The sequence below is a fragment of the Suillus bovinus genome (genome assembly GCF_016758785.1).
Source record: "Suillus bovinus strain UH-Sbo-P2 chromosome Unknown EDB93scaffold_11, whole genome shotgun sequence".
Lineage (NCBI taxonomy): Eukaryota > Fungi > Basidiomycota > Agaricomycetes > Boletales > Suillaceae > Suillus > Suillus bovinus.
This window is the reverse complement of record NW_024542067.1, coordinates 516,863-541,305: the sequence shown is the minus strand read 5'-3', so window position 1 is coordinate 541,305 and position 24,443 is coordinate 516,863. Positions and strand designations below refer to the sequence as shown.

The window sequence follows — 24,443 nt, the reverse complement described above, 5'->3', positions numbered from 1 at the left end:
GGATCAATGACTCATTTTGCAGAACTAGGTCTAAAGATTGGTGATCATGAAGAAGAGAAAGCAGCCTTCATGGTTACAGACTTAGGAAGCGATGATGTTATTATCGGTATAGATTGGTTGAGATATCATAATCCAGAGATTGACTGGAATGCAGGACGATTTGCACTTTCTCGATGCCCTGTAAAATGTGAAACTAAAAAAGAAAGAAAACAAAAAAAGAAAGAAAAAAGAAAAGAACAAAAAAAGATAGATGATGTACCTGATCTGATTCCTACGGACGATGAAGACGAGGATGAAGAAGATATGTCGATGAAGAGGGCGACGGTTGAGGAAATAGAAGACGAAGAGAGTCCAGAGAGACTATGGATTCGTTATAAAGCCTCGGTTGCCACGGAACAGAAGGTAGCAGAAGAAGCTACTAAAAGAAACAGTCGGTAGAAGAAATGGTACCGGACTGGCTTCATGATTACCTGGGAGTATTCTTAGAAGAAGAATCTAAGCGCTTCCCCGAAAGAAAGAAGTGGGATCATGCGATAGATCTTAAAGATGAGGGCGATCTTCCGCCAAATGCGAAACCTTATCCGTTATCACCCAAGGAGATGGATACATTGAAAGAATGGTTGAAAACCGAGACTGCACTGGGACGTATCAGAAATTCACAATCTCCAGTAGCAGCACCTTTCTTCTTTGTGGCCAAAAAAGATGGCAAGTTAAGACCGGTGATGGACTACAGAAAGCTCAATGAGAAAACGGTGAAAAATGCATACCCGCTACCGAGATCTCAAGATCTAATTGATGCTTTAACCGGTGCCACGATGTACTCCAAGATGGATGTACGATGGGGATACAATAATATTCGCATGAAAGAAGGAGATGAGTGGAAGGCGGCCTTCAAAACGCCGTTTGGTCACCACGAACCGACCGTAATGTATTTTGGACTTACAAACTCGCCTGCAACCTTCCAAACAATGATGAACTGAAATTCTGAGAGACCTAATAGATGGCAAAACAGTAGTCGTCTACATTGATGATATAATGGTCTTTCACGAATGGAAATAGGGAGCAGCACCGAAAGGTGGTACGAGAAGTCCTGAAACGGTTGAAGGAAAACGACCTGTTCTTGAAGCCTGAGAAATGTAGCTTCGAACAGTCTAAAGTCGAATTCCTCGGATTAATCGTGGAAGAAGGCAATGTGTCGATGGACCCTGTGAAAGTAGAAGGAGTATTGAAATGGCCTGTTCCCAAATGCGTAAAAGATATTCAAGCATTCATGGGCTTTGCCAACTTCTATCGAAGATTCATACTTGGGTTCTCAGATATAGCCAGACCAATGAATGATCTGCTAAGAAAAGATGTCAAATGGGACTGGACGGAGAAACAACAGAAAGCTTTTGATGAACTTAAGAAACGTTTCACAGAAGCTCCCGTTCTAGTCATGCCAGATGTTGAGAAGAAAAAGAAAATAGAGACCGATGCTTCAGATTACGCAACAGGAGCAGTTCTCTCTCAACTTATGGAAGATGGATTATGGCATCCAGTAGCATATTACTCTAAGTCAATGAATGATGCGGAAAGAAATTACGACATTCATGATAAAGAGTTATTAGCGATCATTAGAGCGTTGGAGGAGTGGAGGCACTATGTGCAGGGAGCACCTCACCCGGTTGAAATATGGACAGATCATAAGAACCTAGAATATTTCATGACGAGTCAAAAGTTGACCAGAAGGCAAGCTAGATGGAGTCTTTTCCTAGCGGAGTATGAATTTACACTCCAACACAAGCCTGGTGTGGTTAATGACAAAGCAGACCGTCTTTCTCGGAGATCAGACCATAGAGGGGGGGTAGAAAACGATAACTCAGATCGCATCCTTTTGAAACCGGAATTCTTTACCGTAAAAGCTGCTAAAAGAGGTCAAGTTTTGGTGCATGGAGAGAAACATTTACTCCAAAAGATACGAAAATGCACAGAACGAGAACCTGAAGTCGCTAAAGCGTTAGAAACGTTAAAAGCAGCACCGGTTCAATTGCGTAAGAGGAATCGAAGAGTGGAATGTAGAAGATGGATTGGTGTTATTCCGAGGATTAGTTTATGTCCCAAATGATAAAGAGATCCGCCGAGAGATATTGGAGTTGTTTCACGACTCTCCACCGGCTGGACATCCTGGACGAGCTAAAACCTTAGAGTTAATTTCCAGAAACTATTGGTGGCCTTCAATGACGAAGTATGTCCACGATTACGTAGATGGTTGCGATAGGTGCAAACAAACGAAAGTGCTTCCGAGTAGACCAACGGGGCCTTTACAGCCAAATGAAGTCCCAGAAGGACCTTGGCAGACAATCACCTGTGACCTGATAGTGGATTTGCCGAAGAGTGAAGGGTGTGATAGCATTTTTGTAGTCGTTGATCGATTTTCCAAGCAAGCACACTTCATTCCCACCACCAAAGACATAGACTCGAAGGGTATTTCCGAGCTATTTCTGAAGAACGTATGGAAACACCATGGAACACCAAAGAAAGTAATTTCAGATAGAGGAACTCAGTTCATATCGAAGTTCATGGGACAGATGTCAAAAAGATTAGGAACGAAATGGTCTGCGTCGACCTCCTATCATCCCAGAACCGATGGACAGACTGAACGCGTAAACCAAGAAGTCGAACAATATTTGCGCATGTTCACGTCATATAGACAGAATGATTGGGTATCTTGGCTGCCAATAGCAGAGTTTTCACATAACAATGCAGTCACAGTAACCGGTCATAGTCCGTTCAAAGTTCTCTACGGGTATAACCCAGATTTCACGATCCATCCAAACTCCATGTCCGTAATCCCCGCCGCCGATGAGAGAGTTGATCAGATGAAAGAAGCGAGAGATGATGCCGAAAATACTCTTAAGATGGTCAATGAGCGCATGAAGCGTTTCTACGACAAAAGAGTAAAAGAAGCACCTCAGTATAAAGTAGGAGACAAGGTCTGGCTTGACGCGAAGAATCTCAAACAACGTCGTCCAAGTCAAAAACTGTCAGATCGTCGTCTAGGTCCCTTCGAAATACTAGAGAAGATCGGTGAAGTGAACTACAAATTGAAATTGCCGGAAAAATATCAGATCCACCCGGTTTTCCATGTAGAATTGCTTACGCCATATCACACATCTCGATTAATTCCTCATCCTCCTCCCAACTGACCACCTCCAGAATTGATTGACGATCGGGAAGAATTTGCTGTAGAAGAAGTACTAGATAGCCGATTGTTCCGAGGAAAGCTGCAATACCTAGTGAAATGGGAAGGATACCCGAAGGAAGAGTCATCTTGGGAGCCAGAAGAGAATTTGAAGAACGCTCCAATTCCTTTAGCGGAGTTCCATAAAAAGAATCCCACGGCCGCAGCCGGAAAATACCGAAGAATCAAAGGCTCAGTACTGTTTACGGAAGATTTCAAACGATGGAGAGAAAAGAATATCCGACCTTCATTCGTTCGTGATGACACTCACCTTAAAGAGGGGGTAATGTCACGAGTACCTTTAACAAACCATTATTCTTTCCTGAATCTTCCTAAGCGCCAATACACAGCGCCTAAGTCAAACCCTAACCCTACCCTGAAAGCGTCTATCATTCCTGAAATACCTTTAGCACCCACAACACGTGTCTTCGATGTGACTGATGAAGAAGACGAGTTCTTTGATTGTGAATAGATTAGATTAGATACGATAAGATAAGATATGGTCACGTGATGCTTCTTTAATATTCTACAATGTTCTATGGTACGATTCCCTTTCTCTTTTTATGATTGGCTAGTAGTTGTAACTCAGTTTCAATCTCTGTCTCAATAGTTGTATATAGGTAGCATGTCTTGGTCGATAGTTCCTTAGTTCAAACCTCTTGTATCTACACCGTAGCAATCCAAGACGTTCCTGCTCCTCTCTCTTTGTCCGATAACCTTAGATCGAGTCCTAGTCTCTGCCCAAGCGTTTATTCGTTATTTGGGTTGTGACAAGTACCGAAACCCAAAACTCGACACCTGGTACACAAATCACCAAGTGCCATGTGCCAAGGCCTGAGCCCCAATGTCCAAAGCCTGAAACCCGAAGCCTGGAACCCAAAAATATGTATATAACATATCAATATTTCCCTCACTGCACCAATCACCAAGTGTCAAGGACTGAAACCCGAAACTCGACACCCAGTACACAAATCACCAAGTGCCAAGTGCCAAGTGCCAAGGCCCGAAGCCCGATGTCCGAAGCCCGAAACCCAAAGCCCGAAACCCGAAAATATGTATACAACATATCAATATTTCACTCATTGCACAAATCACCGAGTGTTGAGTGCCAAAACCTGAAACTCAAAGCATGGTACAAAAATCACCAAGTGCCAAGTGCCAAGTGCCAAGTGCCAAGGCCTGAACCCCGATGTCCGAAGCCCGAAACACGAAGCCTGAAACCCAAAACTATGTATACAACATATCCATATTTCCCTCACTGCACAAATCACCGATTGTCAAGTTCAAAACCCGAAACTTGACACCCGGTACACAAATCACCAAGTGCCAAGTGGCAAGGCCCGAGCCCTGATGTCAGAAGCCCGAAACCCGAAGCCTGAAACCTGAAAATATGTATATAACATATTAATATTTTACTCATTGCACAAATCACCGAGTATCAAGTGCAAAAACACGAAACTTGAGATATGGTACACCCATCACCAAGTGCCGAGTGCCGAGTGCCAAGGCCCGAACCCCGATGTCCAAACCCCGATGTCCAAACCCCGAAGCCCGAAACCTGAAGCCTGAAACCCGAAAATATGTATCCAACATATCCATATTTCCCTCACTGCACCAATCACCAAGTGTCAAGTACTGAAACCCAAAACTCAACACCCGGTACACAAATCACCAAGTGCTGTGTGCTGAGGCCTGAGCCCCAATGTCAAAAGCCCGAAACCCGAAGCCTGGAACCTGAAAATATGTATATAACATATCAATATTTCACTCATTGCACAAATCACTGAGTGTCGAGTGCCAAAACCTGATGTAACGATGGCCGCGGCGCTGGGCTCGAAACCAGGCAATCCAATACCTATGTTCATACCATTCCCCGACCTCCCTTGACCTTCCGAAGGCCGCACGCACTTGTCCGAACCTTGCAAGTTACCATACTATGTCCTATCCTCGTCCTTTTGACTTCACTGGTGCGTTTTCCTTTATTCTAACTATATGTTGACTACGTCTTAGTGCTACATGGATAACAATCCCATCAGCATCCTGTCGGGAGCCTCGGAATACGTATAAGCAGCACGCATTGCGGCTTATTACATGTATACTTGTATTCTTGCACACCTCACGGCTTATTACATAGGTTCGGACTTGCTTATCTCGCTACTAGTTTCGCCTATGGATTCTGGCCTCTCACGGAAGTAGGATATAATCTCGCTCGCTGGCTACTGATAGGGCACTTCACTTCCCGTACTTCGAGTAGTAATTAGTAGAGTCACCTCGGTATAATCATAAACTGCGCAATTGATCCTAGTTCATTTGGAACGATTGTCTGGCTAAACTGCTGCCAAGTTTGCACTTCGTTTATTCTCGAGCCCCAATAGATTAGCATTGTTCCGGACTTCGGACGTTGCGCAAAGTCTTATACTGTTATTCGACACACCAACATATATAGACCTTCGGACAGCTTTCGCAAGCCTCGGAAGGCATCGCGCTACTTCGGACAACACTTTCGCAGCCTCGGACTACCTTCGGTCGCATCAGACAAGTTTCTCGGTACTTCGGAAGTAGTCTTGGAACTACGGACGAGCATTGAAGAGGTTTTCTTCCAATATATTGTCTACTCTCTAACTGTATAAGACTTCCCTTGCATTATCAAGGTAGTTTTTAGGTTGTCTCTTGGGACGAAGCATACTCGCATCCCTCAGGACTAGGGACTCACATTCAGTGGAGCCCAGACCAGATCTACTCTTTACACCGAAACTCAACACCCGGTACACAAATCACCAAGTGTTGAGTGCCAAGTGCCAAGGCCCAAAACCCAATGTCCGAAGCCCAAAACCTAATTCCTGAAACCCAAAAATATGTATATAACATATCAATATTTCACTCATTGCACAAATCACTGAGTGTCAAGTGCCAAAACCCAAAACTTGAGACCTGGTACACAAATCACCAAGTGCTGAGTGCTGAGTGCCAAGGGCCGACATCCAAAGCCTGAAACCCAAAGCCTGAAACCCAAAGATATGTATACAACATATCCATTTTTCCCTCACTGCACAAATCACCGAGTGTCGAGTACCGAAACCCGAAACTCAACACCCGGTACACGTGACGACAACTGGACATGAATTATGTATTTGTATGTATTATCCATTGATGTAGGGTTCAAATAACTTGGCAATTGTATTGACTACCAAGTGTCGGGACTTGGGACTCGCTGGTCAATATAGGAAAATGATAATGAAAAAATTAAAATTATTATTATGCTTAACTTTCTTAATGAAGGTTATAGTCTGAGTCTATGTGAGTGTATTGGTGGTCCTACCAAGTATTGGTACTCAGTGTAGTGATGGTTGCAGTGCTGGGCTCGGAACCACTGATTTTCATACTCATGTCATTCTTGTCAATTGGGGATTATTTGAAGACTACATTAAATGTTAGTCAGTGTCGAGTATGATAATGAATGTATAGTCATACCTCAGTCTGAGAACAAATAGACTGAGGTAGGATGATGCAGGTATGAGGATTATATATTTGTCTGGCATGTTAGCAATGATGTAAAGATGAGGCGTGTATTTGTACATGTGTGCAGTAAGTGAGCATAAAGATAAAAGAATGAATATTAATAGCGAGACTTGCACATTATGTTGAGATATCCAACATGACAAGCCTGTGATGGGATCTGAGACCTGGAATAACACCAATATATGTCCATTATAATAGCCCTAATAGTTTAGAAAGATCCATGAAGGATTGATGTAATGACAGGCATATGTGTGAAATGTGACAATAGACATATTTTTACAAAGTCGCATTTATAGATGATTCAGGCCAAAGATTTCATTAAAAATATGTAGGATAGATTGTAAACTACCTAAGGAACCCATACTGCCTACTGCCTTGAGGGTAGGGGGTGGGTGGAAGGGATATAGTGAAAACATCAGTTGACTCAGCATTAAAGTCCTATTATTGCTTCACTGACCATTTTTGATGCTTTGGGTCTTTGAAGTTTCCCACACTCCATTTCTTATCTATTTCACTTCCTCAGTACTCAATTCTTGGTGGATTTGTCTGTAAATTTACGTCTATGATACTTAATATATTTTAAATGTACTCCAGGTTTCTGATCATGAAGATTCAATGTTTTGAAGGTATGGGCCCCTTATCAGGAGAAATGGCAAGTATGCACACTAGCTCACAAACTCCAGCCTATTGTGAGCTGATCTTGGTCATAAGAGGCAATAATATAAGCTATGCTCATTATATATTAAAAGGTTGAATCATGGATGCAAGGGCAAGATACTGAAAATCGTGAAAAATGTCAAAAGTGCAATGGTCTATGCTTACATGTAATAACACTGTCTGTAATATTCAATAATGGGAAACAAGTAAATATGCACCAGTGGGGATAGATATGACTAGACAGGACATAGGAAGGATGAGTCCGATGCAAAACATTGGGTCTGAAACTTTCAGGTCAGGGTCAGGTGTCGGGATCAGGATCGGAATGTCAGGGATGTGTCGGACAAATACTATTTAATGTGAGTAATTCTCGCCGTTGTTTCAGATTTCTTTAGCTTATATCTTGGTCAAATGATAACCGATGGACAAGAAAAGACTACCAATACACTCACCTAGACTCGGACAACAACTTCCATTTTTTCATTATCTTTGCCTATTGCACACCAGGTTTTGAGTTTCAGATTTTGGCACTCAACACTCGGTGATTTGTGCAATGAGTGAAAAATGGAAATATTGCATACATGTTTTTGGGTTTTGGGCTTCAGAATTTGGGCTTCAGATGTTGGGTTTTGGGCCTTGGCACTTGGCACTCTGCACTTGGTGATTTGTGTACTGGGTCTCAAGTTTCGGGTTTTGGTACTCAACACTCAGTGAGTTGTGCAATGAGGGAAAAATGGATATGTTGCATACATATTATCAGGTTTCAGGCTTCAGGTTTTGGGCTTCGGACGTCAAGTTTTGGGCCTCAGCACTCAGCACTTGGTGATTTGTGTACCGGGTGTCGAGTTTTGGGTTTCGGTACTTGACACTCCATGATTTGTGCAATGAGGGAAATATGGATATGTTGTATACATATTTTCTGGTTTCAGGCTTCGGGTTTCGGGCTTTGTATGTTGGGTTTCGGGCATCAGCATTCGGCACTCAGCACTTGGTGATTTGTGTACTGTATCTCAAGTTTTGGGTTTTGGCACTCGACACTCGGTGATTTGTGCAATGACTGAAAATGGATATGTTATATACATGTTTTCGGGTTTTGAACATTGGGTTTCGGGCCTTGGACTTTGGGGTTCGGCCCTCAGCACTCGGTACTTGGTGATTTGTGTACTGGGTCTTGAGTTTCGGATTTCAGCACTTGACACTTAGTGATTTGTGCAATGAATGAAAAATGGACATTTTGCATACATGTTTTTGGGTTCCAGGCTTCAGATTTTGGGTCTCAGGCTTTAGGTTTATCAGCACTTGGCACTTGGTAATTTGATAAATGGACTTTCAAGCTTCAGGCTTTGGGTGTTCAGGTGTTCATGTGTTTGCTGTCAGGAAATAGAAATTTCACACATTTTCACAAGTTTCCAGTTTCCAGTCTCGAGTTTGGGGTGTTGGGGTGTCCGGTGTAACAATGGTCGTGGCGCTGGGCTCGGAACCAGCTATTTTGATACTGATGTCAAACAGTATTTGTCTGACACACTTCCAACTACCCCGACCCGAGTCCAACAGTCCGATCCTGACCCAATGCACTTTCCGACAGTCCAACGCATGTCCGATCCCGACCCGACATTCCCGCCCATCGGACCAGTCCTCCCTATGTCCTGTCCAGTCTCATCTATCCCCACTAGGTGCGCATTTACTCCTTTTGACTTGCTAAGCATTGTATACAGTGTTATTACATGTTTTCTCATGGTCCACAGTACCACATGTCCTATTACATAGGATTTCGGACCCGAAATATTGCTACTACTCTCGCCTATAGCAGTCCGAATTTCTACATAGTCACTATTTAATATCTAGTACTTCCTACCTATTGCATTACTTACTTTTCCCTACTCAGTAGTAGGATGGAAGTCATTGGATATTAGTAGTACTTGATTGTATTGCAAAATATCTATCCGCTCTTTTCCTCCAAAACATTCCGACACATCCAACATTCATTTGACCGACAATCCGACACACTTCCGACACATTCCTTTATTGTCCAACGCATTCCCGACAGTCCAACGCATAGTCCGATGCCCGACCCGACTCCAATATTTTCAGACCCGACAGTTTCCCTTCAGACAAGTAGTTCTTAGCTTCGGATTATCTTCCTATTATTGATAACTAACTATAAAAACTAATACCAAACAGCTTCCCCTATAGGATCGAACGCACTTGCTCTGCAAGTATAGCAGACTAGGTCGTGCTAAGATCTACCTAAATATTTGTTGTCTAGGTAGTACGATTTCTGCTGAGCCCAGCGGGAATCAGCTTTCTACACTAGAATGGATGTTGCACAATGGGATTCAGTTTTTGGGCATCTAGGACTCGGTAATCCATGAATGTCAGACAGATATCTCACTACCTCGGCCCACCCATCTATATAACATCCCCCTCCATTGGCCAACCCATCTATATAATATCCCCCTCCATCGGCCCACCCATCTATATAATGAATATTCCACCACTCCCTTGGCTCATCCATCTACAAAATAATTCCAGTATGTCAGCCCACCCATCTATACAATAAACCCTTACATCAGCCCACCTGTCTATGTTACGACTTGGATGGTATCTGTTGGCGACGCTCAAACAGAGCGTGTGTCGTCAACGGTCGTGGACGTCCTTGGGCTAGCCCAAGGTTAGGGGTCTTACTTGGCGAGGCTTCGGCAAGTAAGATTTGATGCCTATGTCTGAATCGGGTAGCTTACGTCAAGCGGATGCTAGACGATGAGCTGTATCTGCCAAGGCTTACGACACCCGAAGGTTAATCGTAAGATTGTCATTAATTAGAAGGACGGAAGTCCGACTAGTTAACAGGGGCTTTGCTCGTCGACGAAGTCGATGAGTAAAGATTGAGACTATAGGCTTATCCGCGAAGAGGAGATAAGAAGATAGAATATAGACTGCTGGCTAGGCAGAAAGGATCACTCTGGTGAGAGTAGGAGGTCAAGAACCAAGTAGATTCAAGTTAGGGAATACAGTACATGGTAGCGAGTTTATATAGAGGACAGGAGACGTATTAGTGGGTGATAACTCGTACTACCAAGAGAGGCAATTGGTAAAGGGTATAACCATAAAAGGAAGGCATGTTCGCGTTGAGACACGGGCGAGGTAGAACGTGCTGGATAAGAAAGTGAGTCAAAGATCGAAAATAAGAAGTGAAACGCGCAGGGGCACGATCGTGCAGCTGCGGAGCTAAGTATAAGTCGCATGTGCAACTGCGCACTGAGTCAGAGATCAAGAAAGGGAATAGGGCAAAGGGGATGCGTCGTGCATCATATCATAGGTTACCGTCCGGACGGTAAGGGCAAGGGGACTGTCCACAGGATCAGTCAGGTGGTGAAACAGAGCATGGGTATGCTTCGTCAGCGAAAGGGTCCGGCCAGATGTACTGGCTTTGCTGAAGCAACAGGTAGAGGGCGAACGGGAATGCGAGGATGACAAGGATGACAAGGGTAAGGTCGGGGTAAGGGTATGACGCGAGGGCTGATATGAGGAGGATTAGGAGAAAAATGGTAGGGGCCCAAGCATCTAGATGTTCTTGTAACACTGGATATTATGTAGGTCGGTGTAGAAAGCTGATTCCTGCTGGGCTCAGCAGAAATCGTACTACCTAGACAACAAATATTTAGGTAGATCTTAGCATGACCTAGTCTGCTATACTTGCAGAGCAAGTGCGTTCGATCCTATAGGGGTAGCTGTTTGGTATTAGTTTTTATAGTTAGTTATCAATAATAGGAAGATAATCCGAAGCTAAGAACTACTTGTCCGAAGGGAAACTGTCGGGTCTGAAAATATTGGAGTCGGGTCGGGCATCGGACTATGCGTCGGACTGTCAGGAATGCGTCGGATGGAGAAGGAATGTGTCAGAAGTGTGTCGGACTGTCGGTCAAATGAATGTCGGATGTGTCGGAATGTTTCAGAGAAAAAGAGTGGATAGATATTTCACAATACAATAAAGTACTACTAATATCCAATGACTTCCATCCTACTACTGAGTAGGGAAAAGTAAGTAATGCAATAGGTAGGAAGTACTAGATATTAAATAGTGTCTATGTAGGATTTTGGAGTGCATTAGGCGAAAACAGTAGCACAAAATCGGGTCCGAATGTATGTAAAAGAGCATGTGTACTGCACCTTTTTGTAGATAACATGTAATAACGCTGTCTGTAATGTTCAGTGATGCAAAACGAGTAAATACGCACCAGTGGGGGTAGATACGACTGGACAGGACATAGGGAGGACGAGTCCGATGCGAAAACATCGGGTCTGAAACTTTCAGGTCAGGATCGGGCATCAGGATTGGGATCAGAATGTCAGGGATGCGTCGGATGAATACTGTTTAACATGAGTATCAAAAACATGGGTTTTGAGCCCAGCACCGCGACTATCATTACATCGGGTGACCCGTATAATATGGAAATATGTCACTGTAATATGTGGCTGTCATGAGGCACTGAGATCACTTCTTTTGTGAACTGCGCTTTGAACAAGGTCAGATTCTGATTTCACAGTGGTAAATGACACCACCTTCGTGATCTGATGAGACGCCACTTCCCACTTGCTATGAATATCTTTATGGTTCCTAAATGTGAATTTATCCTTGCCAACAGAACTGTGAAGGCAAATTTTGATGAGGCGGTCTGTTTGTTCATTGTTCAATCCAGCCTTGAGAGCGAGCTCAGCAATGTCGAATTCAAGCCGGGATTGGAACAGACACCAAGGCTAGTCATCAGGAGGGGTATGAACTGAAGAGGCCGCTGGACAACAATGGAAACTATTGAATGGGTGGACTTTTGTCTCAATACCACTATTTGGGTGGTGTTCGACCTTTATGTCGTCACACAAATAGGTAGGGAGTGCTGCAGCGTCCATGAGTTCAGGTTCAAGAGAGTCTGAAAATTTACAGTGTTATCTATAATAACAACTATAGCAAGATCACAACTCACTGATTAGGCTGAAGTCTACATTGAGACCATGTGCAAAGTCATGCTGGTGATCTCTCGTCTCAACTGGGAGACAAAATAGTGAGAAATACAGACATCAAGATAGTATAACACATACTTGGTCCAGGTGTGTTAGCACGATTGGGTCAGGCCATCCATTGTTCATCTAAATCAAGCACAGAGTTCACTACTGAACGCTGATCTTTGGCTTTAAGATCCAACTCAAAGTCAACATACCTTTGTCTTTCCAAATTGCATCTACAATGACCTGATCGCGACGTCACTTTTCTGCATTCGTCTCGCAAGCTTTCCGGTGAGTCGTCCAGCCTTGTGGCTTGATATCTTGGTTGCATATATCACAGAACCTTGTGCGATCTGCGGCCATTTTGGGATAGAATTACAAGGTAAATACAGGTTTGTAATACAGAGGCTTGAAGGATTGAGGAAGTGCAAAGAGTTTGCTGTTGGGCATTGATGGAATGATGAGGGGAAGAGTATATGCATTACATTATGGCTTACAATTGGTTGAAACTCAGCAATCAGTATTACATTATCATTTCAGGACGCGACAAGTATTACCTTATCATTTCAGGCGACATTTCAATGACATCTAAATGAGGGGTCATTGCAACCGCTTTCGCAAATTTCCGACAGGTGCGGCAAAATACCTGAGCCCGGGTGACTCGGATGAGTGACTTGTAAAAGGACCCCTGATAATGCCTATAGAACCCAGTCAGCGATCCGGACAGAAATTGACCCAAATGATCATTTGTCCCAGGTTACGATCCGGACATCCATGGCTGATTTTAGGGTCAACCTGGGTGCCCCATCCGGACATCAATGAAGATATGTGGGAGCCAGGTCGTCATCCGGACATGGTGTTCTCGACAATGGTGTAGTGGTTACAATATGTGTATGATATTGATCAATGCTTGACTGCACAAGTTCGAACCACGCTTTTTACTACTGTCTGTTCAAAAATTTGTGAACCAGAGCCTGATTTCTGATGAAGGCTGACATATTCATCTGACGTGCGGGTCAAGCAAAAAAACAAAATTAAACGAAGGTTCTCTTTGTTCAACTCACTCCGGCAGGCTCTAGCTCGCTCCTAACATGAACAATATTATTGATCTCATACAACCTCCCACCTTCCTTCCCTCTACTGCCTTCCTCTGTATTCTCACTCCTGCACCTCAGACGACACCCTCAGGACTTGAACTGGCGCCCGCTGATGTCTCCGTGTTCGAAACCCTACGTCACACTTTGCCTCGACTGATCGAAGCAGCAAAACTTTTCCGCAAGCGAGTGGGCCAGACCGGAGTGGATGAGGATGCTGAATAGCGATAATTGTATGCTCGTATATCACCCTAGCTACTCTTGAAAAAAAAAACGTGTTTTTGAGAATTTTTGAGCACCCAGGTTCGAATCCGGACAAAATTTGCGCTCATGGGCCAACCCAGGACGGGATCCGGACAAAATTGGCCAGAATCCATCCGGACAAGTTGGGGCCTCCGCCAACCTGGGTTCCAAAGGCATTATCAGGGGTCCTCTTGTAAAGCGAGTCATATATTGACTTAAACTAACACTCAATTCATACCCTCAGGTCACAGGTATGGCGTCGACGTTGGACGTGGAGGCGAAGTATGACTTGATAACGCGGAGACTGCAAGAGGTTCTGGGCGGTGACTCAATCAAGGCTATTCTCGCGGAAGGTAGATCACCGAAGGCTTACTGGGGTATGCTCGCTCACATCTGATCAAGTATTTGAGCTGACCTCATGCATTGACTAGGTACCGCACCGACTGGAAGGCGTACGTATGAGATGTTTGCCAGGCTAAATAAAGTCGACAACTAAGATGTCTTCTAGCACACATCGGTTACTTCGTCGCATTAACCAAAATCGCTGATTTCTTGAGAGCTGGTGTGGAGGTCAAGATCTTACTTGCTGGTACGCCAAAAAACATCCCTATATACAAGAAATAGTTACTGAACAAGATCAATAGATGTACATGCCTTCCTCGACAACCTAAAGGCTCCTTTAGAACTTGTCGCACACCGGACAAAATACTACGAATTTATCCTTCGCACCGTCTTCACCTCATTAGGGATACCCACATCGAAATTAATATTCGTTCAAGGCTCAGATTACCAGCTTACTCGCGAGTACAACCTCGACAACTACAGATTATGCGCAACCGTGACAGAGCATGATGCGAAGAAGGCTGGTGCAGAGGTCGTAAAACAAGTCGAGAGCCCACTTCTTAGTGGTCTGCTTTACCCTGGATTGCAGGCTCTTGATGAGCAGTACCTCGATGTTGACTTCCAATTTGGTGGGGTCGATCAGGTGTGTGCATCTGCCAATCAGATAATGGTACCACTGATCGACATCTCCTGGCCGCAGCGTAAAATTTTCACATTCGCAGAACTCTATCTTCCTCGATTGGGCTATGCCAAACGTGCCCACCTCATGAACCGCATGGTTCCAGGTCTCATGGGGGGTAAGATGTCATCTTCGGATCCGGATTCGAAGATAGACTTCCTTGACCCTCCCGAAGCTGTCAAGCGCAAGATCAAGAAAGCTTTCTGCGAGGAGGGAAATATTACAGAGAATGGACTTCTCGCGTTCATCAAAAATGTGCTCATACCGATAAGTCAACTTCGCATCGAGCGTCAGAAAGGAGAGACAGGTGTAGACAGTGAAGAAGGCCAGGGTGCCATTGGCAACCAAAATCCATTTATAGACGATGACGCACCGGATGGCGCGGTGTTTACCATCAAACGAGAGGGGAAATTCGGTGGTCCTCCAAGTCATTACAAGGATTACCAGGAGCTGGAGGATGATTTTTAGCGAAAAAGGTTCACCCTGGTGATCTCAAGGCAGCTGTAAACAAGGCGATTGATAGCTTGTTGGCACCGATTCGGAAGGCCTTTTCTGAGTCTCCAGAGTGGCAACAAATAGAGAAATTGGCGTACCCAGATCCAAATGCGAAAACGGAACTTAAGAAGAAAAAGGTTGGTCGTTTCTCTCGATTTATTACTCATACTGAGCGTTTATGTTAGGAAAAGGTGTACCATCCGCCTCCGCCAGGGAAAGGCAAGAATGTTCAGGTAACCAAAGCCTCCACCGAATCTAGTGAACCGCCGCCACCTATCAGCGAAAATACTCAACCGGGTGCTGCTGGCGAGCTCTAGGATGATCTTAATTAGACAGGAATGTGAGAAGTACGGCATATGGAATATATGATTGACATGGACATGCTCGAAGTGAGAGGAGTGATTAGATGAGTGCGGACAAGTAAGCTACGGGTAAGATGCATTGTTTGGTATAGCGAAACGAACATAGAGGCAGATCAAGAACGTTGGCGGTCTTTTTCTCGACTGCTCTTTGTGTCTATCCTCACGTACTCGCTTTCGTCTGGATGTCCATCTGCGTCCTTTTTGATGGCCACGTATGATTCTCCAAGAATCTGCATTGCAACAGCCCGCATCTGGGCTTTAGGGCGGGATATTGTCGGGTCCTCGAGCACGCGATCACAAGTTTCGCGCAAGACAGACTCGATTTCAAGTTTCGTGCCCTAACAGTGTTGTCAAACGTGTCAATGGCTTCAAATAGAAAATTAAGAACCTTGAAAAGGGCCTGAATGCCTTTCTCAGCAGCCTGCTCTTCTAATTTCTTCCTTTCCTCTGGAGTAAGGTTTCCAGCTTTCTCCGCTGCTGCGATTTGATCAAAGACGCTTTTCAATTCGATCGCCGATCGCAGTGTTGACACACTACCTCATGTCAGTTCAAGACAGTGTTAACATTTCTTGGTACTCACGTTTCACTGAATACGTGGTATTTCCCTTGGACGTTATGGAACCAACCACCGACTCCAAACAACGTCTGATTCGTAGCAAGATAATGCTTTGCTTTCGAGACATACACGAAGCCTATGGCTTGCAAAAGCTCGACACCATAAGACTCTTTCTTGAGATCCCTGGAAAGCTAATTTCAGCGAGTGCAACTTGTATGTCCACTATGTACGCACTCTGCTTCAAGCTGGCAAATAGTGCGCCAGCTATTTGTGACCTCAGGGTCATATGGACCTGTCGCGGACTCAGTAAATATGCTAAGCTTCCGCTTAAGGTTCTCCACGCTGCAAAAGCCGTCAATCGCATAGAGTCACAGATCATGAAATCTTACAGTTTCTGGACTCGTTCTGCACGAGCTGCTGCTTTCTAAGAACACTATTGTGAGATTTTTGTGGAAAGAAAAAGAAAGGAAGTACCTCTGCAGCCACTTTCTTCTCTTTCTCCTCTTTTCGAGCCTTCTCTTCTTCACTCAGGATCTCCTTACCCTTTGCATCACGTTTCACATCCTTATTGTCTTCGCCCTCGGTTTCTTCTACCTCTTGTAGTGCAGCTTTCATATCCTTTGCAAGACTGATCTGGCCAATTATTGGTGCAAACCTCTCTCCACCAAACATCGCCCCAAAGATTTCCTCCGGGTCGACGAAACCTCCTTCCGGCTGACTCTCCTTGGGACCGAACTCGTTATATTTCTTGCGGAGCTCTGGGTCAGATAGTGTCTGATACGCAATGGCAATCTCCTTGAACCTTTCCTCTGCGTGCGGGTCATCGCGATTCTTGTCAGGATGATGCTTTATTGCGAGCCGTCCTTGATAAAGCAGGTAAGTGAGAAGCCTATAATTATCAATCGAGGAATGCCATACGGTAAGATTTCTTGATATCATCTGTACTTGCATCTATGGGAACACCTAGAAGGTCATAGTACCCTGTTTCCAAAGGTTTCTCCTGCGTGCCGATCTTACGACTTTTCTTGGCATTTGAAGGTGGAGCACTTCCAGAACCTATCGGGTTGTGTGGAGACGTTGAGCTCGACGTAGTGGAGTAGCCTAGTGGTAGCTGCGTAGGATAGAACGCATGTGTATAGGTTGATTGGCACTTAAAGCAACGGACGCGCAACAATGTACCTTGTGCCGGAGTAGGGGACGGCACTGGAAACTCAACCTGAACATTACAATGCTCGCATTGAGAGCGTATGTGGGGGATATACTGTCGTGACGACTGGATTGGATATGCAGAACTCATTGTCGTCGTTCAGAGACTGGCGAAAGGGTCGAAGGCCGCAGTTGCGTCTGCTGGCTGAAAGTAGTAACCAAGTACTGGCCCTGAAAGGAAATTTCAGTCACCCGTTTTCATCCAACCAACCATGTTCGGCGTCAAATCCTATCTGTGATGTACATCAATCGTATGTCTCTCACATATGTGCAATACAGTCTGCTAATATGCTCATGTTTAGATAGGTGATACCTATGCAACAAAATACAGTATGATGTCTACCCTGCGGCCTCGTATAATGAAATAAAAAAACACATCTACCCTGCAGGTCGTATAGTCGTTAAAGGGAAAACAGTGAAGAAGAAATGTGTCATAAACGGAAATGGTCGTCTAAAGGGACAGTCATCAAAAGAAAGAACCTACACCTGTAGATCTGCTAGCTCAGCTTTTTCGGTCATGGTCACCTTCACATCATCAAGCTTTTCGTCAAAGTGCGTGCTCCGTCGTGAAGGATTTTTAGGGTTGCCGTGTTCTGGTTGAGGTATGTGGTCCGTACTGCGGTCATAGAATATCGATACTGAAATGAATTCAATAGAGACAAGTGTAAAGAGGAACCAAAATGCTGCGGCTCGTCCGTGATACTCGTGTGAGCCCCCGTGGGTGGCCTCCACGGACGTCTCTATCGAGCTGACACCCGCGAGGCCAATAGCTGATCCAAATTGAAGAGCGCCATTAAAGATGGCACCAACCGTGCCTGCCATGGAGGAAGGTGCAGCTTGAAAGATAGCAATGCTGTAATTACAGCAATTAGAACGTGTTCGTGTTCATAAAACCACGAGAATCTGAATTTACTTTGTGTGTGTATATGTCAGCATGGCCCCTGCGCTTCCTATAGAAAAAGCAGGGAATATATATGGCCAATAATCCTGAGGGCCCCCACCAAGCGCCAGCAATGCGGTCGAGACCATGCAAAGTGACAGACCAGCGAGAATAATCCATTTCGGACTAAAGATGCGAGAAAGCGGTCCAGTGAAACTCATAGCGAAGGCTGTGACACCGATCGGGAACCTGGTAAGTAAAACAGTCTTGATGACGGGCAATATGGAGTGACAGTGAAGACCTACATGTGTATAGCCGATGAAATTGCCGACCATTCAAATACGTTCTGCCATAGGGTGGTAAAAATCGTGAAGACTGTGCTCCACCAAAAGAATGGCAAGAGGGCAACGGCAAAAAGAACGGAAAAATTGTGGTAAAACCATGTTCGGGGTGGTCTGGTATAAGATCAGCCAACGATCGGTGGTTGGTGCAAGCATCCCATACATTGCTGCTGTTTCCACAGGTATGATTGTTTCCCAGTAGAAAAACCCGATCACCCCCAAGATTGATATGATAAGCGGGACCAGTACTATTGCGGATGCCCAGCCATCAGTGGAGCCGGATGTTACAGCGAAGATGAACAAAATCAAGGCAGCTATCAGAGTTGGTCAGCGATGCGAAGCGGAGTCTGCTGAAAATCCATACCAGTCAGGATACTTACGCCGACTATGTCAAGACTTTTCCATTTCGCTGCTGTAGGCTCAAGACTGTTTGTGGTGTTGGAAATTTCTGGTGGTATGATAGTAACACAGGCCAGAGCCGCTGGCACAGCCACGATGGCTACAAACCAGAACACCCAATGGTAAGATGTCCATTGGACGAACATTGCACCAATTGTGAGACCGAGGACTATGTGGTGGGGGAATCATGAAGCTAGTCATGAATAATAAGGTAGGCAGGATTCTCACCGTTAGCGACGCAGCCGCAGCCTCCAAATAGTCCTATTGCGCGAGCTTGTTCAAGTGGATCGGGAAATACGTTGACCAGGAGTGTCAGCGCAGAGGGGATTGTCATCGCAGCAGCTGAGAAGCGATCTTCGTCAGCCAAAACCTTCAGACTGGCAGGAATGTTTACCTATTCCGATCAACGCTCTCAGAGTGATGATTGGAATGGTTTTATTAACAAATCCAGCGCACAGCGAGATGACACCAAGGCCCGATACACCCGCAATGAACGCAGTTTCTGTGAGCCCATTAATGACACTATCTGACAGCTACCGCATAGTACTAACTTGGGTTGTATACGTCGCTGATGCGGCCGCTCTAAACAATGCATTGAAGCACAAGAACAGAATTTATGGGGTGAGCACGCACGATAAGCAGGAAAGATGCAAAGGTCAATTGGAATGCACTGATGATCCAAGTGGACTGACTTTCAGTCATACCCATGGATACCTCGAGTGCAGGGATTGCGGAGAAGAGAGCTGAATTATTGAAGGAATCTAAGAACTGAGCGAGACAGAACATGAACAGTAAAATTATTCTGCGAGCACGAGAAAGTGCTTTGGGTTCATGATCGACCGACGTTTCAGCTGGGGAGAGAGGTGGAGGTGGCAGCATCGGATCCGAAAATTATAAACAATATCTCAATACTGCAATTTGTCAGTTCAGGAGTGACCGACCGGCTGACGAAGGGGATGTTAGAACTGTTAGAATGGATGAATGGCTTCACATCATACTTATAAGAGGCCTGCGTCTCCATATGAATTAAACACATGACGCATCTCAACACCAGCGAAGATCTCGATTGTGCTGTAGTACTCGTGCATGTGAGCACATGAATGTGTAAGCTTATGTAGACTATTTTTGGCCTTTGTTCTATATGCGCAAGGAAGGATGTGCGACTCGAATTCGCATCCTTACGCGGGTTTCCTGTCAATCCTTGCAACATCACGGGGAACTCATGGTAGCTTGTGATGGCTATGTGGGTTCAGCTACACTCATGTACAGATTTATCGCATTGTTCACTGCAATGATTATGACTTTTGAATGAGTCGTTGTACCGTTGTCTTTGGCCCAAGCCTTTTGTTTCCTCCTCGCACTATCGATGTCACAGAAACAAGCGCAAAAACTTCGCCTCAACACAATAAATTCAACGTGAAGCCCGGATTCTTGATCACATCGCCACTTCGTATGTACAGAAAACCCTGCATGTCAAACCGCGCGGCCACCGCGATGAGCCCTGTGGCGGAGGGAACATCACTCTGCTACTCAGTCATCGAGTCAGGCCTTAGGGGCGAACACGAGTTTGGGAACTTGCACTTTGACCTACACCTTGACAGAAGCTACTTAGAAGAAGTTAAAACTTAAATCCCCTTTACCGTGACTACTGTGGTAAAGGCGCAGACCAATGGGACATACGGAACCTCAGTTCCGTTTGAAATGAAATAACAGCAATATCCTAATTATCGGTAGTGCTGGGGGCAAAATTATTTGCAGGCCTTCGGTCCACATACTCCAACTCCGTGAAATCAATCTAACACTTCATTTCCGTTAATCGGCAGATGCAAGGCTAGGTCAGGGGATAGGAGATGTCTGGGGCCCGTGAGAGGTGTCAGAGGTCCGGTTAGGTCTTACTAAGCACATGTGGCAGTCTTCAGTCTGGCACGTTTCGTGTGTTGCTAGTCATTCCTCGTGCACCGACTCACCATCCTGGCATGGCTTCTGGATCAGCGGCTACATCGACATTGATGCTTCAAGTCGTGTTTTGCACTTGTGAATAAGGTAGTTTTGGAGTTGGTTCCCGGTACTTTCTCGCCACAGATTGAATGTGTTGGTTATGAAAGATGAGATAGGGCGTCCGGCGAGTGCAGCGGCAGGCATTGTGCAGTCATTATTGTGTGCAACATAGGATTCATGACCCCAAAGGGCCCCACTCTGAGGTAAAAGGTAAGTACGTGCTATGAACACTCATGAACATAAAAATCCTCGTAATGCCTTCAGCCGAGAATGCTGCAATCACGAGGATGGCCTTCTTCTCGGGGCCTAAGTTGTTTTTTCCAAAGTATACATACTATTGACATCTACGGTCTAGCACCATATCGAGGGAAGGGAACTTTGCGGCCGCCGCCATGAGTTTGCGAAGCTGGAGAACTCCTAATCATGTGTTCACAACTCGTCGCCACTGATGCAAATGCCACCGGCGACCGGGACGGACTCTGATTCATTGGCCTCGTGCACGATGAACGCGTCAACATATCGCGTGAGTGTTTTAGATCCAAATGTCATTGTCTGGTGCAGACGCGTTGTGCTGACGACAGTGTTAGCAGCCCGTAGCCAAATCGGACGATCGAAATTGTTCTGTACGATTTTTATTCTATAGATCACCTCCTTTTTATGCATCATGTTAAAACAGTAAATCGTTGCTATGAGTAATTGGCCGCTGCATGGTTTTGACATCATTTCAGGTCACATTATCCGACGACTTCTTTACGCGGGCCCCCGTTTTTGATACTCTTCTATTCTACGAGCACCAAAAATAATCACTGGCACAAGTTCATGCCATACTGATGCATTTAACAGTGCAACTGTAGCGCTTCAGTGGTACATCATCGGTGGAATTTTACCTCCGTTTGCTGATGCATCCCACCCTCGTTTTCTGGTACCCTCTTGCAGTCTGGTACCCTCTTGCAGTCTCTCGTTATCATACCCACCTAACTGTTGCTCAAACGATGCAGCAACTCTAGCGGCAGGTTATGATACCAACCCTCGCTACATATGTAGTGTGTGTGTATCTACCAATATTATAACAAAGGTTCATGCATTCAAAGTCCATGTCTTGCTGAGCGACGAGTGAGTGGTAGTTGGCATGCGTATCTGTCCTTCGCATTTGTCTTCATTCACGTCCAGTAATGTGTTTTGCAGGCCCCAGTGGGAAATGAGCACCTATCAATATATATGTCTCTCGTACATGTGCAATACAGTCTACTCGGATACCCATAGCCAGACCGGTAGCGGGGATAGCAAAAAATACAATATGAAGTCTACCCTACCTCTAACAACGAAATTAAAAAAAAACATATACCCTGCAAGGCATATAGTCGTGGACGAGATAGTAGTAAAAAGAAATATATCACCAACGGAAACGGTCTTCCAAAGGAACAGTCATCAAAAGCAAAAACTTACACCAGCAGATCTACCAGCTCAGCTTTTCCGATCACAATCACCTTCGCATCGTTTAGCTTTGTGTCAAAGTGCGTTTTCGGTTGAGCGGGATTTGCGGAGTTGCCGTGTTCTGGTTGAGGTATGTGGTCCGTACTGCGGTCGTAGAATATTGAGACTGAAATGAATTGAATGGAGATTACTGTAAAGAGGAACCAAAATGCTGCGGCTCGTCCGCGATACTCGTATGGGCCCCCATGGATGGCCTCCACGGACGTCTCTATCGAGCTGACACCAGCGAGGCCAATAGCTGATCCAAATTGAAGAGCGCCGTTAAAGATGGCACCAACCGTGCCTGCCATGGAGGAAGGTGCAGCTTGAAAGATAGCAATGCTGTAATTACAGCAATTAGAACGTGTTCGTGTTCATAAAACCACGAGAATTTGAACTTACTTTGTGTGTGTATATGTCAGCATGGCCCCTGCGCTTCCTATAGTAAAAGCTGGGAATATATATTGCCAATAATCCCGAGGACTTCCCCCACCAAGCGCCAGCAATACGGTCGAGACCATGCAAAATGACAGGCCAGTGAGAATAATCCATTTCGGACTGAAGATTCGAGAAAGCGATCCGGTGAAACTCATCATGAAGGATATGACACCCATCGGAAGCCTAGTAAGCAAAAACAATTTAATGATTGGTAACATGGAGTAACAATGAAGACTCCACATGTATACAGCCGATGATATCGCCGACCACCCCTGTACGTTTTGCCACAGGGTGGTAAAAATTAGGAAGACTGTGCTCCACCAAAGGAATGGCAAGAGCGCTACGACGAAAAGAATGGAGAAATTGTGATAAAACCATGTCCGTGGTGGTCTGGTATAAGATCAGCCAACGACCGATGGTTGGTGCAAGCATCCCTGGTAACAGGTAACATACATTGCAGCTATATCCAGAGGTATGCGTGTTTCCCAGTAGAAAAAGCCAATCACCATCAAGATTGATGTGATCAGCGGGACCAGCACCATTACGGATGCCCAGCCACCAGTAGAGCCGGATGTCACAGCGAAGATGAACAAAATTAGGGCAGCTATCAGAGCTCGTGAGCGATGCGAAGCGGAGTCTGCTGAAAATTTATACCAGTTAGGATGCTTACGCCGAGTATGTCAAGGCTTTTCCATTTCGCTGCTGCAGGTTTAAGGTTGTTTGTGGTGTTAGAAATTTCTGGTGGTATGATGACGATACAGGCTAGAGCCGCTGGCATTGCCACGACGGCTACAAACCAGAATACCCAGTGGTAAGATGCCCATTGGACGAACATTGCCCCAATCATGAGACCGAGGACTATAGAGGGGAGCCATGAAGCTAGTCATGAATAATGTAGGCAGAATTCTCACCGTTAGCGAGGGATGCGGAGCCTCCATATATCCCTATTGCGCGAGCTTGGTCAAGTGGATCGGGAAATACTTTGACCAGGAGTGTCAGCGCAGAGGGGATTGTCATCGCAGAAGCTGAGAAGCGGTCTTCATCAGCCTAAGCCGTCAGACCGGTGGGAATGTTTACCTATTCCCATCAACGCTCTGAGAACAATGATCGGGATGGTTTCATTAACAAATCCAGCGCACAGCGAGATGACACCAAGGCCCGATACACCCGCAATGAACGTAGTTTCTGTGAGCCCATTAATGCCACTATCTGACAGCTACCGCATAGTACTAACTTGGGTTGTATACGTCGCTGATGCGGCCGCTCTAAACAATGCATTGAAGTACAAGGACAGAATTAATGGGGTGAGCACGCACGATAAGCAGGAAAGATGCAAAGGTCAACTGGAATGCACTCATGATCCAAGTGGACTGAATTTCAGTCATACCCATGGATACCTCGAGTGCAGGGATTGCGGAGAAGAGAGCTGAGTTGTTCATGGTATCTAAGAACTGAGCGAGACAGAACATGAACAGTAAAATTAGTCTGCGAGCAAGAGAAAGTTTTTTGGGTTCATGTTCGACCGACGTTTCAGCCGGGG

The 24,443-nt window shown here is 45.2% G+C and overlaps 5 protein-coding genes across 5 annotated transcripts; 1 reads left to right on the top strand and 4 right to left on the bottom strand.

Annotated features, from left to right (window-relative positions):
* Positions 1 to 11,959: 11,959 nt before the first annotated feature.
* Positions 11,960 to 12,154, bottom strand: EDB93DRAFT_1070393 (uncharacterized protein; the record flags this gene model as incomplete). The annotated part of the gene is made up of 1 exon (XM_041444956.1): positions 11,960 to 12,154. A coding segment is annotated over one exon (195 nt), but the record flags the coding sequence as incomplete, so codon positions are not given.
* A 1,725-nt stretch (positions 12,155 to 13,879) lies between these two features.
* Positions 13,880 to 15,630, top strand: EDB93DRAFT_1130239 (tyrosine tRNA ligase). The gene is made up of 7 exons (XM_041448906.1): positions 13,880 to 14,111; positions 14,166 to 14,186; positions 14,243 to 14,323; positions 14,379 to 14,719; positions 14,777 to 15,182; positions 15,224 to 15,387; positions 15,436 to 15,630. Exons 1-7 carry the CDS (start codon positions 13,988 to 13,990, stop codon positions 15,565 to 15,567), a joined length of 1,269 nt encoding a protein of 422 aa, XP_041310482.1. The 5' UTR covers positions 13,880 to 13,987; the 3' UTR covers positions 15,568 to 15,630.
* EDB93DRAFT_1202040 (DnaJ-domain-containing protein) lies at positions 15,631 to 17,537 on the bottom strand. The gene is made up of 7 exons (XM_041450953.1): positions 17,087 to 17,537; positions 16,643 to 17,031; positions 16,558 to 16,592; positions 16,403 to 16,510; positions 16,193 to 16,351; positions 16,001 to 16,145; positions 15,631 to 15,950 (listed from the first exon to the last, which is right to left on the bottom strand). The coding sequence occupies exons 1-7, from the start codon at positions 17,463 to 17,465 to the stop codon at positions 15,726 to 15,728; spliced, it is 1,440 nt and encodes a 479-aa protein (XP_041310481.1). The 5' UTR covers positions 17,466 to 17,537; the 3' UTR covers positions 15,631 to 15,725.
* A 317-nt stretch (positions 17,538 to 17,854) lies between these two features.
* Positions 17,855 to 19,873, bottom strand: EDB93DRAFT_1264978 (major facilitator superfamily domain-containing protein; the record flags this gene model as incomplete). Its single annotated transcript, XM_041454227.1, has 9 exons — positions 17,855 to 18,227; positions 18,288 to 18,503; positions 18,560 to 18,709; positions 18,759 to 18,909; positions 18,960 to 19,163; positions 19,223 to 19,336; positions 19,389 to 19,496; positions 19,546 to 19,576; positions 19,628 to 19,873. 9 exons carry the CDS (start codon positions 19,871 to 19,873, stop codon positions 17,855 to 17,857), a joined length of 1,593 nt encoding a protein of 530 aa, XP_041310480.1.
* A 2,561-nt stretch (positions 19,874 to 22,434) lies between these two features.
* On the bottom strand, positions 22,435 to 24,342 carry EDB93DRAFT_1326686 (major facilitator superfamily; the record flags this gene model as incomplete). The annotated part of the gene is made up of 8 exons (XM_041455067.1): positions 22,435 to 22,807; positions 22,868 to 23,293; positions 23,357 to 23,507; positions 23,558 to 23,761; positions 23,815 to 23,928; positions 23,981 to 24,088; positions 24,138 to 24,168; positions 24,220 to 24,342. The coding sequence occupies 8 exons, from the start codon at positions 24,340 to 24,342 to the stop codon at positions 22,435 to 22,437; spliced, it is 1,530 nt and encodes a 509-aa protein (XP_041310479.1).
* Between the last annotated feature and the right edge of the window lie 101 nt (positions 24,343 to 24,443).

Excerpts from the sequence above, each read along its gene's own strand:
- EDB93DRAFT_1130239 (XM_041448906.1), top strand. The coding sequence starts at position 13,988 with ATGGCGTCGACGTTGGACGTGGAGGCGAAGTATGACTTGATAACGCGG. Across the intron at positions 14,187-14,242 it reads TACCGCACCGACTGGAAGGC|CACACATCGGTTACTTCGTC; the intron begins GTACGTATGAGA and ends GATGTCTTCTAG. Across the intron at positions 14,324-14,378 it reads GGTCAAGATCTTACTTGCTG|ATGTACATGCCTTCCTCGAC; the intron begins GTACGCCAAAAA and ends CAAGATCAATAG.
- EDB93DRAFT_1202040 (XM_041450953.1), bottom strand. The coding sequence starts at position 17,465 with ATGAGTTCTGCATATCCAATCCAGTCGTCACGACAGTATATCCCCCAC. Across the intron at positions 16,146-16,192 it reads TACCACGTATTCAGTGAAAC|TGTGTCAACACTGCGATCGG; the intron begins GTGAGTACCAAG and ends GACATGAGGTAG. Across the intron at positions 15,951-16,000 it reads GCATTCAGGCCCTTTTCAAG|GGCACGAAACTTGAAATCGA; the intron begins GTTCTTAATTTT and ends CAACACTGTTAG.